General features: G+C 30.8%; 1 protein-coding gene across 3 annotated transcripts in view; it reads left to right on the top strand.

Annotated features, from left to right (window-relative positions):
• The first annotated feature begins 3,579 nt into the window (after window positions 1-3,579).
• The window catches only part of LOC107447082 (cyclic GMP-AMP synthase-like receptor), a 32,714-nt gene continuing 17,902 nt past the window's right edge, over window positions 3,580-18,391 (top strand). Inside the window, exons 1-2 of one of the 3 annotated variants that reach the window (XM_043052282.3) lie at window positions 3,580-3,713; window positions 6,264-6,327. In XM_043052282.3, coding sequence (XP_042908216.2) covers window positions 6,295-6,327 — 33 coding nt within the window. In that variant the 5' untranslated portion in view covers window positions 3,580-3,713; window positions 6,264-6,294. Of the gene's footprint in view, window positions 3,714-3,797; window positions 4,197-6,263; window positions 6,328-18,391 lie in introns of those variants that run through there. The other 2 variants (XM_043052288.3, XR_015429599.1) reach the window with 2 other exon arrangements.

Genomic DNA, 18,391 nt, shown 5'->3' with positions numbered 1-18,391 from the left:
AAAAATAATAGCTAAAGCCTCTCGATCTAATTGGTTATAGTTTTGTTCGGAGTTGGTAAGTGAACGAGATGCGTAAGCAATAGGTCTTTCTACACCTTGTTTAGAGTGACTCAATACTGCTGCAATTCCCGTAGGGCTGGCATCTGTGGTCAGGACAATTGGTAAACTAGGATCAAAAGGAACAAGAACTCTATCACTGGTAAGTTCATTTTTCAGTTTCAGGAATGCAGATTCACAACTTGCGGTCCATAACCAAGGCTGGTTTTTTCTTAGCAACCGTCGAAGTGGGGTATGATATAGTTGAAAAATTTGGTATAAAACGGGAGTAGTAAGTTACAAGTCCCAAAAATCGTTTGATTTCTTCAATATTTGATGGTCTTGGCATTTCTTGAACAGCTTGAATTTTTGTTGGCGATTTACTTATCCTATTATATTCAATAACATGTCCGAGATATTCGATTTTTTCTTGAAAGAAGGAGCACTTTTGTTTATTTATGTGCAGATCATAGTCAGAAAGTCTTTGTAAGCAAGCTTCTAAATTTTCAGTACATTCTTGAAGTGTTTCACCATGTATAATAATATCGTCAAAGTAAGATTCTGTTTTTGGTAACCCTTTGAGAATTTGCGAAAGAATGCGATTGAATTCTGATGGTGCTGTCTTGATTCCAAAACTAAGCCTATGCATGCGATACGTACCACGATGTGTTGAAATGGTCCGTATCATACCATCGATCTTCATCAACTTTTAAATGTAGGTAGGCTTTAAATAAATCAAGTTTACAAAAATATCTTGAATTTCGAAGACTATGAAGCACATCATCTATCCTTCTTACTGGATGATTTGATTGAATTAATCGTTCATTGACTCCACATTTGTAATCAACACATAATCGGACGCCACCGTTTGGTTTTGGAATGACAACCAATGGTGACCCCCAATCACTCGCAGGTACTAAGGATATTATTCCATCTGCCTCAAGAGAGTCCAATTCTTTATTGACGCGGTCCCGGAGAGCATAAGGAACGTCACGCTCCCTAGTAAAAATGGCTTTTGCTCCATCCCTAAGTTGAAGTGATACTTGAAAATGAGGGACGCAACCAACTCGTTCTTTAAAGAGGGGTGAAAATTTTTCCAAAAGTGAATTGAGAGGATTGATTTGATACACTGGTGATTTATGAATTGAAGTGTTTGATATATTAGCATCTATTTGTAAAAGTTCGATTTCTAAGGCTCGAATCCATTGACGGCCTAGAATAGCTGCACATCCAGCTGGAACAATATGAATTTCACCTGTAATGTTTTTGTTTTGAAATGCAACATTTACATGCACTTTCCCCTTGGGTTGAATGATATCTTCAGAATAAGTACGAAAAGCAATGCTTGATTTTTCCAAGGGCACACTTAAATTTAAACGTTCAAAATCAGTTTCTTAAAGTAGGGAAAACTTTGCTCCAGAATTTACTTCGAAATGTTGTAGCTTCCCATTGTGGTATACAGAGACGATATATTTGTCACAGTCATGGCAAACTTCAAATAAATCTATAACTTTATAGCATGGTGAAGAGCTGTGAATAGAGTTGACACCAAATGTAATATTTTGATCATGTACTTCAGTTGAAACAGCATGAAGAGAAGGTCTGGGACTGGAATTCATTGACTTTCGTGGCATCTTAATTAAAGTTGAAATGCAGACTTTACTAACATGACCTATTTTTTTTGCATGAATCACATTTTAGTTTAGTTTTATTAATTCGACAATTTTTGACTTGGTGATTATTTCTGCCACATCTGATGCATAGATTTTCAATACCAAGGGCTCTATAATCTGGTTTCTGGCGTTGAGAACTAGATCGTGAACTGGAACGATTTCTATGACGTGCTGAGAAATTTGAAACTTTATTATTGTCACTTAAAGCGTAAGAAGTAGAGCGTGGAGAACCTTTTTGAGTGAGTTCGTTACTTTCGATTTTGGACGCCTCCAGAGCAATCGCCTTTGATAAGACATCATCGAAAGTTATTAAATCTGATTGTAGCACCTGTTCGCGCAACCAGTCATCACGCAATCCTCGAATGAACTGAGCCCGGAGAAAAACATCTGCAATTGTTACTGATTTATCACAGTCACATTTCACAGAAAATTCGCATTCAACTATATCACGTTGCAAAGCAGCTACAAATTCTGAAATTGATTCATGTTCTTTTTGATATATATTTAAAAAATAATGTTGAGAAACAACTACATTTTTTCTAGGAATTAGCATTTGCTTCAAAGCTTTCACAAGATTATCATGTGATAATTGTTTGACTGGTTTCTCTGGTCCAAGAAAAGCTGCCAAATTATTATAGTGTGATGAACCAATAGATACACATAGAAGTTGAGCAATTTTGACTTTATCAATAACACCCTTCATAGAACAATAATTTTCAAATCGTTCTAAATAGCATGAAAATTTTTCGCGTTTTGAATCATAATTTTCAAAAGGATGCACATTAACAAGATTTACTGATGAATCAATAGACTGTTGTTTTGAAAAATGTTTTTCAATTTGTGCTATCATTGCTTGTTGTTGCTGATTAAATGCAGCAATAAATGTTTGGAATTGTTCAGCATTCATTATTTATTTATTGAAAGTTTGAAAAAATAGTTGAAAATTTAAATTAATTACAGTACCTGAATTCAATTACTTGAAACACTTCCGTTTTGAAATTTCATCCATTTTGAAGTTTCGTTTTTGAACGATCTTGAAATTCTATTGATTATTTCTTCTTATTTTTCTCCTCGTCGCCAAAACTGTTGTGACCGTTTATTATAAGGCATGGGATATGTATTTAGGATGATTGACAATAATAGCACGAATATTGATAACTTATAACATAACAATAACTTTATTCACAATACGTACGTAGAACACATCAACAAAAGAACATACTGGAAATCGAAACTGAAACATACAATGTAAACACAGTTGCAGTTACATCACAACCTCGATACTAGCGCCAGTGGAATTACATGGAAGATCCCAACAATATCAAATTTTCGATTTTCTATAAATTTTTCTCTAATTTCAGGAATGGTTCATTTATTTCCACATTTAGAATTTTGTTGCGTATGAAAAATTTCACAAAACACATAATAATTATTTATTACTTAAATATAATTTTTTTTTAATTTAAAAGACATTTACTTGCAACATATTTACAACTAAGTTTTTATTTATCACAAAATTCAAAATAAATTTTAACAGATTAAAAAAAAATATTTTAGCATTTAATATAATTTTAGAATAATATTACTTCAAATTTATCATATTTATTTCATAAAAACTGTCATCTTTTAAATGGAGTCATATAATTTTTCCATTGCGTGTTAAATAAAGGTTTCTATACTTAACTGAAGTTTAAACGATGGACTACTACTTTCGAGATTATAATTTCACACATGTAAATTCTTGTATCTTAAAAGTCTCTAAGATTAAATTTATCCTTTGTTAAAAACGAAACGTTTAGTTGAGTATAAAGTAAAGGCATGGTTTCTTTAAACAGCCGTTCCAACGCAGACATTATCTTGCATTGCGCATGCGTTAATTACGTAAACAAATATTTATTTTGATTTTGTAGCTCGTTCTTATAACTTTATCTGCTATTGTCGACCAGTGCTTTAGAGGGGGAAAATGACATTTCAATCTGCAACCACAGATTGTTTTTACTCTTTGTAAGATTTAGATTTTATATTATACAAATTATCTAATTTTTTTAATTACAGAGATTAATTTCTCCGCGAAATCGTAATCTTTGCTGATTTCAATGCTCTGTTGGCTGTTGTCCGCAGTTGCTTATCCAGCTGCAGTTGATTCCGACGACAGTTGTCATTCAAGCCGAGCGTTCGATGCCTTCTCATTTTATTTCTCTACATTTATAATTTTAGAATAATATTACTTTAAATTTATCATAATCATTTTATAAAAACTGTCATTTCTTAAATGGTAATACGTTTACATGATAAAATAAAGGTTTCTTTTCTTAACTGAAGTTAAAATAATGGACAACTGCTTTCGCGATTATAATTTCACACAATTAAATTCTCTTATCTTAAAACTCTCTAAGATAAATTTTATCTTTTGTTAAAAACGAAACGTTTACTTAAGTATAAAATAAGGGAGAGATATTAGAAATTATTTTGTGTTGAATATTAAAGGTAGGTGTTATGTTTCTATTCCGTATCTTTTTAAATGATTAATTCGCTATTTCAATAATTATTATTTCTTTGGTACTGATTTTTGTGCACCTTGTTCTAAATTTAGAGAAAAAACCTTAAAATTATGCTGTCGTTCAAACAAAGAAAAAAAATCTTCGTGAGCAGCAGAAAATTCAACGTTGAAATTTTTATGTAACTGGCATTTTTGTATTATTGCAAAAGAATTTTTTTTTCAAAACTAAATTTTGTTTTAACTTTTTTTAAATATTCTATTTAAGCTTTCATAGCTCATATTTATAAACAAAGAATTTACTAAAAACTTTTCTAACGAACACATCCGTTTGTGGACATCGCGAAAATTCTGGAAACATTTAAGCCCGAAAGATATCACGGTCAGCTTGCAGCTTGCATAGAGAAATAAGGCAGTGGAAAATAATGTGTGATGAAAAATATCACATTAATATTTTGCTCAAATTTCATAATAAACATGGAGAGCACTGGATAAAGTTAAGCTAAACTTGGCGTAATGAGTAACTGTTGCAAACTCACAGCAGTTTTCAAAAAAAGAGGATATTATTTAGCAAAAAATCTTCTTTTCAAGAGATGACAGAGCTTTCGAAGATTACCGGAACAAAAAATTGTATCATTTTTCGACAATAATTTACTAGATTAGAAATTATTTCAGAGTTTTAATTTTTAATATGTAAAAACTCTGTAAAATTGCTTAAATTTTCAAAAAATGAAGGAATTACAATTTGATTCAGTAATTTTCAGAAAAATCTGAATTTATTTTGTAAACATCCATGTATACATTGTTTTTGTTGATTTATCGACATTGAAATACATAAAAAAAAGCGTTTAAGCTTTAATCTTTTATATATTCAACAATAGTACTAGCATACACACTTTTTTACAGAGTAATATTTCTTCTTCTTCGGGACTAGTAGTCAATACTATAGAAATTGGGAATATAAAATAGCGTAAAAAACTTTTCAAAGAATTCGATTCACTGTTGAAGCTTTCCGGTTTTATTTAAATTTAACATCAATGCTATGATAAGATTAACCAGCTTTAATATCCCTATTTGTTAAAAAAAATTTTATAAATAAATAAAAAAAAGAGTAAACGATTTCAGTTTAAAAAGATCTGACGATCTTTCAATTTTAAGAATATACTTCCAATTTTAATACTTCTTTTTTTTAATCAAAGAACTTACATTTAAGTCTTAAACAAACCTTGCACTATATATCAAATAGTTTTGTAACAATCTTTCAGAACCCCTATTCTCTGCTAGCAATTATATTTTCATAAGTAAAATTAATTCAACGAAAGTTGCTGAAACTAAAAAAATACTGAAGAATTTCTTTCAAAAACATTAAATGGAGTGAAAAAATGCAATAAAACTAAACGAAGGAGTTAAGACTAAACGCACTACGCCTGCTTTATTTTAGCACTAAAATTTAAACAAAAAAATATGTATTATTGATGAAAATAAAAGCTAATAACTTTATATAATCATTACTTCATGGTTACTTTCTGTTCCGATTTGTTAATATTTATTTGGTAGATACTTTAAAAGCATAAGTTTTGAGTTTGGTATGAATAAAATGGAATAATCAGCATTAATATGATGTTTCGAAGAAAATATTCACTTGTTTGAAGTTCATTTTTATAGTAAATTAAAAAAAATGTAATAGGGAAAAATTTACTTACCTATGAAATGTATAAGATATCTCTTTATCAAATTCTTCTGTACAACCAAATGCGGCTTAGTAAACCACCCCATTTTAAGAATTCCTGCACCGATTTTTCTGCCATTAAAATAACAAAGAGAAACGGGTGGTAGAAACTTTCTTTCTTGATTTACCCTCCAATCACACGGTTTTATTCTGAGGACAAAAACTATCATGATGGGCAAACTCTATTTATATTTCTCCTTTAAGGTTGCCACTTAATTAGATGAATTTACAATTTTAATGTTTTCAATGTACATTTTATTTTATTTATTTATTTATTTTTGTTAAATTATTTTTTAACCATAATAAAAAAAAATTGACTTATTTACAGGATACACAATTAAAATATTGCAGAATTCGTAATGGGGTCGAATTGGAGTGAAGAGATAGAAGAAGTAAGAAATAATTTTATTATCTGATACATTTATAACTGAGGAGTTAATTTTAAAAATGTTCGATACGCAGAAAAAAGTGAACACTCTAAATAACCTAAGATCAAATTATTGGATTTTCAAGCACTAATACTCAATTTTGATGGATGGAATGCTTCACCTTAAAATAGCTAATCAATTAGTGCAGACTGTGTTCTAAGTCACGAAATCAGACACAAAGACGTATTCTCCCTTAAGAAAAACTTTTTTTCCCGATGAATTCGGATTATTGACCTTCAAATTATAGGGAGTAGCTGCACTCTGTTCAGACTAAAGCTCTGAGTACGTAGATTAAGTAGCGACACGCCGCCATCTTGGTGACTAAGCTCTCAACGTAGAAATGCGGAGTTTCTATTCTGAAACGCAACTTTTTATTGATCATTACTTTCATATTCTTGAAGGTAACATAAATAAATACTATTTATTCTATAATTTTTTTTCTCTCCGAAATTGTATGTTTTTTTCCTTTTTTCTATTCAGTGAAAAGAATACCTTATCTATAAGTTAAAACTTTCTCATTTCGTCTTTCGTAATTTGCTATAACTTTTTTTAACTCATTGAAATTTTCGCAGTTGGTTTTTTATGAGGTTAAAGGGGTGGTATGATTTGGAGATTTAAATCATAATGGACATTATTAACAGTGTTCAAATAAAAAGTTCATTTTTCTCAATAGTTCAAATTTTTCCTTCTTAATCAATACTAATTGTTATTTGATCTTTTACAAAAAAAATATTACTAAAACCTTAAGTACAATTAGTTATATTTAAAATGAATTCTTAATAAAAATTTTACATACAAATGACAAAATCGAAAAAATATTTTAGTTAAAATATATAATGGTACTTCTTCCTTTCACCGGGGTAAGCAAATTTCAGCTATTTTATTTATCAATTTTTATGCTTTTTTGAAAAAAATAACTGTTATCTAATACATACAATGGTGGCCAAAAGTGTGGACATTTTTTGAAAGTTTCATGTTTTTCAACTTTCTTTTGAAACCATGCTTTGCATACTTTTGCTGTGTAGCATGGAGCTGAATCCTGTTGAAAAATAAATGGTGCGTTGTTGGGGAAGAGATCCCTGGTATCAATTTTGGTTTCAGGACAGTTTCGATGTATTTTTTGGCATTCAGGATGTCATCAATTACTTGAATTCGGCCCACACCATCTGCAGACATGCATGCCCAAATCATGACATTTGTTGGGTTTTTTGTAGTCGCTTCAATGAAATCAGGATGAAGTGCTTCACCTACTCTACGTCTCCCGTATTTTCTATCATCACTACCAAAGAGCGATATTTTAGAAGCTCCAGATTACTTGCTTCCATTGATTTTCTGTACTGTACTGTATGATCTTTCATTAAATGGTCAGAAAATCAATGAAAGCAAGTAATCTGGAGCGATTGGAGTAAAATATCGCTCTTTGGTAGTGATGGTAGAAAATACGTGAGACGTAGAGTAGGTGAAGCACTTCATCCTGATTTCATTGAAGCGACTACAAAAAATCCAACAAATGTCATGGTGCGGGCCGAATTCAAGTAATTGATGGCATCCTAAATGCCAAAAAATACATCGAAACTGTCCTGAAACCAAAATTGATACCTTCCATCAGGGGACTCTTCCCCAACAGCGCACTATTTATTTTTCAGCAGGATTCAGCTCCATGCCACACATCAAAAGTATGCAAAGCATGGTTTCAAAATAAAGGCATAGATATATTACCATGGCCAGGAAACAGCCCTGATCTCAATCCAATTGAAAATTTGTGGCGACGTTTCAGAATTCTTGTACGAAAAAAAACGTCCATCCAATAAAAGACAACTTATTGAAGCTATAGTTAATTCTTGGCACCATGTGATTACGAAAGATGAACTCCAAACACTCGTTCACTCGATGAAAAAACGCTGTGAAACTGTCTTAAAAAATAAGGGTTATCCTACTAAGTATTGATTGTGTAAGTTTAACTTTAAAAAAATGCAAATCTAAGATAGATCTTACTATTAGTTGCATAACTTTTTTTGTAATCCAGATATTTTAATACTGTATTTATTATTAAATTCTACAAGCACACAAAGTTGAAAAACATGAAACTTTCAAAAAATTTCTACACTTTTGGCTACCACTGTATATATATATATATATATATATATATATATATATATATATATATATATATATATATATATATATATATATATATATATATATATATATATATATATATATATATATATATATATATGGGTCATTCTCACGAAAACTGTCATTTTTCAATTCATAAAATCTCAAAAAAGTAAAATGAATAAAAAGCTCTGAAACTTTTTATATTAATAGAAATATGTAATAACGTTATAAAGAAAGTATATATCCTATAAATTATACTTAATATTTAAATTAATTAATTTTTTAAATAATTAATTTATAATTAATTAATTTATAATAATTAAAAATTAATTAATTAATTTAATTAATAAATTAATTAATTTAATAAATTAATTTCTTAATTTTTCAATTTCTTTTTCAAACTAATTAATAAGTAAATTACTTATTTTCACTATTTAAAAAGTGAGGGAATGACACTAATAGTGAGGGAATGATATTTTATTTTAATACATGTTTTTATCTAAGTTACATCTACCTAAAGTTTGAAAATGATAACATACTAAGTATATCTAATATTTATTATAATTTAGTCTTATATATTTAATAGTTTTTACAGGTTTGGGAAATAAAATTGGCTGGCACGATAGAACAAAGAAAAATTTGATAATATACTCTTCTTGAATCATTCCCTCACTTTATACACTAGTGAGGGAATGACGAATTCAATAAAATTTAAAAATAACAGTTAGGCCTAATTAATTTCTGAAGCCAATCACATACAGTTATATTCATACAAGAAAGCAACATATTATTATCCACTTTCTCGATGAAGTTGTATTTTATTTTACTCTAAAAAATGATATGAGGGAATGACAAATGTAAAAAATTTTACCTGGTTTGATTCATTCAAATTTATTCCACAGCAAAGCTTCTTTAAGTTGAAGATGGAAACATACTGCAATTTTGTTCTATGATGCCAGTTGTTAACTTCTGAAGTTTTTATTAAAATATTTTTATTCTAAGAAGATTGCAGGTGATAAGAACATTGTTGTGAGGGAATGACGCGAAACACTGGGGACAAAGTTTAAAATAGTACTGTGTAAATATTTTTATCAGAAATTAAATTTAAACTTGATTTTCTGAATTCTATATTACAGTATTCTGAAATAAAAGACACGAATTTGTAAAAAAAAAAAATTTTATTTCAGAAACAATTATTTTCTTTTTTTAAATCAGCAGTGGGGACAAGTGAGGGAATGACATATTGGTATATTTTAATTACCTAAAATAAATAAAAAATAAAAATTGATAATTTTATTTTTATTCTTATTCTTTTGTTAGATTGCATTCTGAAGGACACTTTCCCTGAATTTTTTTTTTCGTAAGCTGTAAAACAAACATAAAATATACTGGGGACATGAAAATGACTGTTTTTGTGAGAATGACCCATATATATATATATATATATATATATATATATATATATATATATATATATATATATATATATATATATATATATATATATATATATATATATATATATATAAAGCTCATAGGCTGCAATAGTGGCACAATTCATAATTCAACTTGAAGGTAATCTTCGTTTAAGCAAGCGAAAGCATTTCTTATGCATTTTGCTTAGCAATGAAAACTTTAAACCCACTTATCTAAAAACTTGATTTTTTGAGTTGTGCTGCTATCGCCATGAGCGATATATGTAACATAACATAAGAAGCTTCAATTAATCTTTTTATGTTATTCCTTTTCTGCAAATCTTTTTCATGATTTATTATTCAGAACTAAACGCTTTCTCATACTTTTAAATTCACATCCTGTCCTTTCATCTATTTTTGGTTGAAGTATGCATTTATATTAAAAGTAAGATATTTCCCATTGCTCGTTATGGGAATCGCGAGACCTATAAAATAAGCCAATTGCAATTACTAAGATTTCCCTTATTCCACCAAACATTTTACGGATTTTCTTTGCAAGATTTTCCCTAACTTTTATGGAGCAGCACGACGAGTTTGTGACACACTCTCTCTCGTCCATCATCACATAATGATTAAATAAAATTAATTTGCTCCTTTTAAAGTCCTGTGCCTGTTCTGCCTTTTAAAGTGTGTGCTCACACGACTGCCACCATTAGAAACAGAGCTGGATATTAAGACCTGATGCAAACCTGCGCAGGATTAATAAAATGCTCCTTTCAAATATGTAAATAAAAAATGAAAGGAAAAGAAAAAGTAACCGAAGAGCACACTGCTACTATATTAAAGAATGGAGCTGTCATAGAAAGAACATCAAAGAGAAGAAAACGAGATTTCGTTTGCTCCGCTTCGAGAGGGGGCGGTACTGCTTGGTGCTGTCTCTCCTATTGTGCTATCTGTCCTCTTCTACTCGACGAAGGTTTATAAGCCTATGTTGAGCAAACAAGCCTGAAAATTTAAAAAATTGCAATAACCAATAACCAACCACCGCTTCGAGACTGATCATTGAAACAGCATTAATAGAATCGAAACTTTAATTCTTCTTTCGGTTCTAAGGAATGTTTAGAAGAGATTCTTGGGACTTTTCTCTTTCCTGGGTCCACTTGGAGTGGCCACACCAGCTGAAAATTTTTGCAGTACCTAATGGATCCTCCTTCCCTCTCGTCATCGCCGTTGGTAACCAAAAATAGACCAATAAATAATTTTGAAAAGCAATAAAAACATTAATTTTCAAAATTTTAATTTTAAAGAAGAGGCAGACCATAAACAGACCAAGTTTATAATAGAGAGAGAGCCAATTCCAATATAGAGATAAAGTCTCCCAACTCAAATTTACAATGAATATTATCCGGATACACTCAAAATATTTTCAAAATAGAAATAAAAAGATTAAAATTTGCAAATACCTGATTGTGACTAGTAAAACTATCTATTTAAAGTCAACTCAAATAGTACTTGTCATGTGCACTATTGCTTTAGAAATATATCCAATGTAACAGCAACAAAATAATATTTATTAATATTTAAAACGATAAACAAAACAATTATGAGTATTGTCGAGGGGTGTGGTTGAAGGAAGGGCCATGAGGTGTAGATCATCCGCCAACTGCTTGTGCTAGATGCTGTATATCCCCATTCAAATGAAAAACACAGATTTTTGTAGACGAAGGCATTCATTCTGCATTTTTATTTCATTTCGGTTTCAAGAAACATGTTCATTTCAGTATGCGGCTCATCAATTCACACGAGCCTAAATCCACCACGTGGATGCTGGATCCTCCCTGTGTGCTCCAGGGAGTAGATAGTAATTTAATTTAAGTCATTGAAATAATAATTGTTTTCTTGCTGAATTTACATGATGCATCAAATAAATAATTAGAAGATAAGGAAAAACTTATTATGGTAAAAATCAACGATTAAACTCTAGAGCACACAGGGGGATAAAAAAACAAAAATTATCCTGCTGCTTAAGAAAGCAACCAACTGCTCGAGATCCACGGGGAATACTGGTCTATCTCCAAAAGATAGCGTCCCCTCCTTAGCGGTTGCAAGAATCTCTAAAGACGAGCTATGAGTCGAGCCCTAGAGATCCTGCAAAGGCAATGAAGAGGGCGCTCCTGTTGGAGACAGCCCAGTATGAAAAGAAAATATTGTGGTGATCCCATGATCACACCACAAGTATGTAATAAGGGGTCTGGTTCATTTCATCGACAATCACTTCATCGACAGGCCATTTCATCGACACCACTTCATCGACAGGCCATTTCATCGACTAGGTCATTTCGTCGACAGGCCGTTTCCTCGACAGGTTTGTTTCGTCGACAGGGTCATTTCGTTGACAAGTCATTTCGTCGACAGGGTCATTTTGTCGACAGGGTCATTTCGTCGACAGGGTCATTTCGTCGACAAGTCATTTCGTCGACAGGGTCATTTCGTCGACAGGGTCATTTCGTCGACAGGTCATTTCGTCGACAGGGTCATTTCGTCGACAAGTCATTTCGTCAACAAGTGATTTCGTCGACAGGGTCATTTCGTCGACAAGTCATTTCGTCGACAGGGTCTTTTCATTTACAGGGTCGTTTCGTCGACAAGATCATTTCGTCGACAGGGTCATTTCGTCGACAAGTCATTTCGTTGACAGGGTCTTTTCATTTACAGAGTCATTTCGTCGACAGGATCTTTTCATTTACAGGGTCATTTCGTCGACAGGGTCATTTCGTCGACAAGTCATTTCGTTGACAGGGTCATTTCGTCGACAAGTCATTTCGTCGACAGGGTCATTTCGTCGACAGGGTCATTTCGTCGACAAGTGATTTCGTCGACAGGGTCATTTCGTCGACAGAGTCTTTTCATTTACAGGGTCATTTCGTCGACAAGTCATTTCGTCGACAGGGTCATTTCGTCGACAAGTCATTTCGTCGACAGGGTCATTTCGTCGACAAGTCATTTCGTCGACAGGATCTTTTCGTTGACAGGGTCATTTCGTCGACAGGGTCATTTCGTTGCTAGTGTCATGCGTAATTCTGAAACTATTTTAGAGATTTAATCTAAATATTTCTATTATTAATTAGAAAAATGCACTTATTTAATTTTATACTAAAGTAAAATTCTTTATGGCGGTTTATTGTTCCAATTGCACTAAAAGAAGTTCGCTTTTTAAATTAATTAATAGGTAGTTGAGAAGCGTTTAAACGGTTGATGTATCGAAATCTACTTTTCTATATCTAAATCGTAATAGCTCGACACTTATTTTTAGGATAGGTAAGGATTGTCTTCAGAACATTACCAAGCATGATATCCGAACCGTGGTTACAGTTAATATAGTGTGACGTTAACAATCAAATTGTTTTTAATATCAAATCAAATTAATAAAATATATTTTTAGAATTGAAAGCAATAAAAATATATTACAATGAAAATTTAGACACTATTTCAAGGAGAGGAAAGCTAAATTTATTGCTGTAAAAATTTTCAACATTTTTACATAAATTTTAACAAAAACATAGACATCAGTCGAATTCTCACAGAAATGAAAATAATCATAAACCTAATTATTATATCTGCTTAAGTAGAAAAAAAATTCTAGGTTTTTTATGATGGAAAAGTAATTTCTTAATGTTCACTTTAATTGCAATTTTAAACTTTTTGTTCAGCATCTTTAACATTAGGACAGGAATATGCGTATTCGAACAATCGAATTGAGTCTTAGTTTCGTTACTACTATTAGAGATTTCGAAGAACAATAGGAACACAAGCTTGATGTTTAGGTATTTACCGAGGCGGTTGCAGATTCCCACAATATTTAAAGTGCTACTCACCTTACCAAAATTGTTTAGAAGCACGGCCTGCAAGCCTGTTAGTGTTTGGTCTTCACAAAATATGTTTTTTCTATGAATAGTGAATTTAATAATAGTATTAATTATTCAATTCTAATCTAATACTATCAAATTATACTATTTTTGCATTATACTATTATTATAATTGCAATTTTGAACTTTTTGTTCAGCATCTTTAACATTAGGACAGGAATATGCGTATTCGAACAATCGAATTGAGTCTTAGTTTCGTTACTACTATTAGAGATTTCGAAGAACAATAGGAACACAAGCTTGATGTTTAGGTATTTACCGAGGCGGTTGCAGATTCCCACAATATTTAAAGGGCTACTCACCTTACCAAAATTGTTTAGAAGCACGGGCGTAACGTTGCAAGCCTGTTAGTGTTTGGTCTTCACAAAATATGTTTTTTCTATGAATAGTGAATTTAATAATAGTATTAATTATTCAATTCTAATCTAATACTATCAAATTATACTATTTTTGCATTATACTATTATTATAATTAAATAATAATAGTATAATTTAATAAGAATAATAATAGTAGTAAGTAAATGATGAATTAATTCATTTTTTATTTGCAGGATTTAAATTAGACACATTTTGCTTAAAAGAAAATTAACAAAAAGTCAAGCTTGGAATTTAAATGTAAGAATAAATAACTCCTACTCTACGAAAAAGAAAAAAAAAATTTGCAATTAAAATTTGACCAATTTTTTACTAGAATAATTGCTGAAATTTTTAACTGATTTTCTACACAGGATGAAAACACAATTTTCAAACACTTACTGACCACTATTAGCACGACTTATCGCCAATCAAAATTTTGATTATTTTCTGCCTGAACAAGCCAGGAGGCTCAAAACTAAAATGTAGAAAAAATGAAAATAAAAAATGCATATGTATTTAAAATATCAAGTTTGTTCAATAGACTACAAATGAGAAAAACAATTTATAAAAATTTTCGCGCATAGCAAAAACCACAAGGGCAAAATTTTACAAAATATTCTATCAACATTCAAAATTCCACTTTTTTCGTTTTGGTAACGAAAATTTACATTTCTTTATCAGGACACATATCAAACATGATATTTAAAAATTTACACTTTTACATTTTTTAAAGGACTTATTGCTCGCCTTTAAAATATATACTCTCCCTGCAAATTTTATTAATTTAAATAAATCTTTATTCTCTTGCAAATCGAAAAGAAAAACATTTTAATAGTTGAGTAAAAAAACAAGTTTGCTAAACTTATTTTAATAAAACATTAATGGGAATAAAATCAGATGCATATAGATGACTCTCCTCAATTATAAACTCAAAAGTCAATTTATTTGTTATATTGTAGTAAATTGCGTTTTTCCCCCAAATGTTTTAGATCATAAAAACCAATTAGACAGGTTTCCTCCCCTCCTCTGATTTAGAACCATTTTTTAGATCATTTCGATTGCATCGCATACCGATGATGTGGAGTCATTGTGAGTTTTTTTTTTTTTTTTTTTTTTTTTTTTTTTTTTTTTTACTTTAACGAAGTTTATTTTATAAGGTAAAAGAACTTATAAATGTTTAGGGAACATATAGGATAAAATACATATTAAACGCCACAACGTTATAAATAATTAATTAAATAAGAAATAAAATAAACTGGAAATGCGAGAACAAGATTTTTGTTTAAAATAATATTTCATTTAAATTTCACAAGAATTGTCAGAAACTTCCCTCTTCAGCAGAATAGCTTACAAAGACATGAGGAAGAGGATTAGAACAAAAAATTTATCAACATTATTTCCCAATATGTTTTCCAAGTTGGATTTTCATTTTATTTTTCCCCTCATGCATTTTTTTCCCAAGATTTTTATAATACTATAAAGTTCAGCCTGTTGCTCACTTCGCTCGCCAACCTTCGTAATAGCCACTCATACAACTTGGTTTGTTTTTTTCCTATATCGATCTTTCTTTTAAAGAGAAAATATATAAATATTGAAATTTCATGTAAGAAAATTTTATTAATATGTCAATAGTAACAAAATTAACGATTACTTGCAAAAAAAAATCAACTGAGCTTGAAAAAAATAAATATCTAAACACAGGGAATATATAAATTTTTGATAAAACAAGAAGTAATCTTACTAGCTAATTATCTAAAAGGTTTGTGTTTTTCGGATTAAATTCTTCGTAAACATCACCATTGTTATCATTGCAAAAGTTAGTTCCTTTTCCTTCTCTTTTTTTTTTTTTGGACAAGATTTTAAACTGTATTAATGCGTTTTACTCATTGCGGAGGAACGTTATATAAGTATAATTTTCTTTTTTATCGACAGAAAATTTTTGCAGCTGAAATGGCCTGTTAACGAAAAAACCTTGTCATTGAAATTATCTATCGACCACATGGTTTCATTATCTTACAGATTCATTTTATACCGTCTTTTTTTCCTTCCTAATTTCACCCGTCATTCACTCCCTACATCAAGAATCATTCACAATAGTTGTTGCAATTGCTTTTGCGATGATAATCTACAATAATGTACATTAAAAATTAATCTTAGAAACAAATGTGTTAAATATGATTAGAAAAAAATTGTGTAATATACAACTTAAATGTGTAAAATACAATTAATGTTTCGTTTTTGCAACGTGATATGAATAGAGGAGTAGGCAATTTTCAAATGAAATGCTTTTTTCCGGCAACTTCAACATACTATTAAGATTTTGCATCAGGCTAGGCTTAAAAAATTTCATCATAAATATACTAAATTACAAAAAAGTGCAAGGGGCATGACGTCTATTGTAAAAGAATCATAAGACTAGTTTCAAAATTACGCATGACTTTGCCTACAAAATAATTTTCTCTTAATATTGTCGACGAAATGACCCCTGTTGACAAAATGACCCTGTCGACAAAATGACCCTGTCGACAAAACTACCCTGTCGACGAAATGACCCTGTCGACAAAATAACCCTGTCGACGAAATTATTTGTCGATGAAATGACCCTGTCGAGGAAACGATCATGTCGACGAAATGACTTGTCGACTAAATGACCTGTTGACGAAACGGCCTGTCGACGAAATGTTTTGTCGATGAAATGACCCTGTCGATGAAACGATCATGTTGATGAAATGACCCTGTCGACAAAATGACCCAGTCGACGAAATGACCCTGCTGACAAAACTACCCTGTCGATGTAATAACCTAGGTGAAGATACGACCCTGTCGATGAAATGACTTGACGACGAAATGACCCTGTCGACGAAATGACCCTGTCGACGAAATGACCCTGTCGATGAAATGACCCTGTCGACGAAAAGACCCTGTCGACGAAAAGACCCTGTCGACGAAATGACCCCGTCGACGAAATGACCCAGTCGACGAAATGACCCTGTCGACGAAATGACCCTGTCGACGAAATGACTTGTCGACGAAATGACCCTGTCGACAAAATGACCCTGTCGACGAAATGACCCTGTCGAGGAAACGGCCTGTCGACGAAATGACCTAGTCGATGAAACGGCCTGTCGATGAAGTGGTGTCGATGAAATGGTGTGTCGATGAAGTGATTGTCGATGAAATGAATGCGACCCATAATAAGGGCCCTCAGCGGCCAACATAGAATTATAAAAATATTCTCTTATCGAGGAAAGACCAGCCTACGCGCCGGCTCCTCTTCATTCTCCCCCATCTTATATCTTTAATTGGGTTAGCGATTAACTCGCCCTCTAGCGGTGAGCCAATCACTACACCCCCCAACCAAGATTGAAATATTAATTTATACTTTCAATCTGATATACAATATCAAAGTGAACACTGAATATTTTTATAAAATAGCTTGTAAAATATATAAAAGTAAGCTTATAATTAATCACATGAAAGCAACAATTATCAAATATTAACACAAAAATTATAAAATTTTAAAACAAGTTTTCCAATTATTAAAATAAAATTAATATATAAAACTAATATTAATGAATATTTCAAATAATGCAAATAATATGTAGTTACTTCAAGTAATAAAACATTTCCAATAAGCAGATAATGCACTCAATTATTTAACATAACATAGCATTAAAGTATTAAAATTTATAACTTGCTTATAAAATCAAAATAATATATATAATTAATGAAATGTAAACATATGTAAAAGAAAATACCACAAGTTTTACAATTTCCATCAAAACTACGTAAAACAATGCTTGATACTGGAAATTCTTGTTAATAAAACAGATTAATAGCCATACTAATAAATTTATCAATATATCAATATATTTTAATCATTACCCAAAATTAATATATTATATGTAATAATACTAATGAGTAAAAATAATGTTTTCAAATAACTTTATGAAAAACAAATAAACAAATTAATGTTCTTTAAGCACTAGAATTGTTCTTTAAGCACTAGCTTAAAAAAGAAAAATATATATATATATATATATATATCAAAAAACTTTAAATTATCAAAAAGTAAACAGTCAATATTTAAGTCATAGTATTTGGAAACAGACGAGATAATGCATCCGCATGCGGTATTTTGGAACCAGGGCAATGTTTTAAAGTTATATTATACTTTTGAAGAGCGAACACCCATCGCTGTAATCGAGA

The sequence above is a fragment of the Parasteatoda tepidariorum genome, chromosome 10 (genome assembly GCF_982258835.1).
Source record: "Parasteatoda tepidariorum strain Cologne lab strain chromosome 10, Ptep-v5.0, whole genome shotgun sequence".
NCBI lineage: Eukaryota > Metazoa > Arthropoda > Arachnida > Araneae > Theridiidae > Parasteatoda > Parasteatoda tepidariorum.
This window is presented reverse-complemented; position numbering and strand designations above follow the sequence as displayed.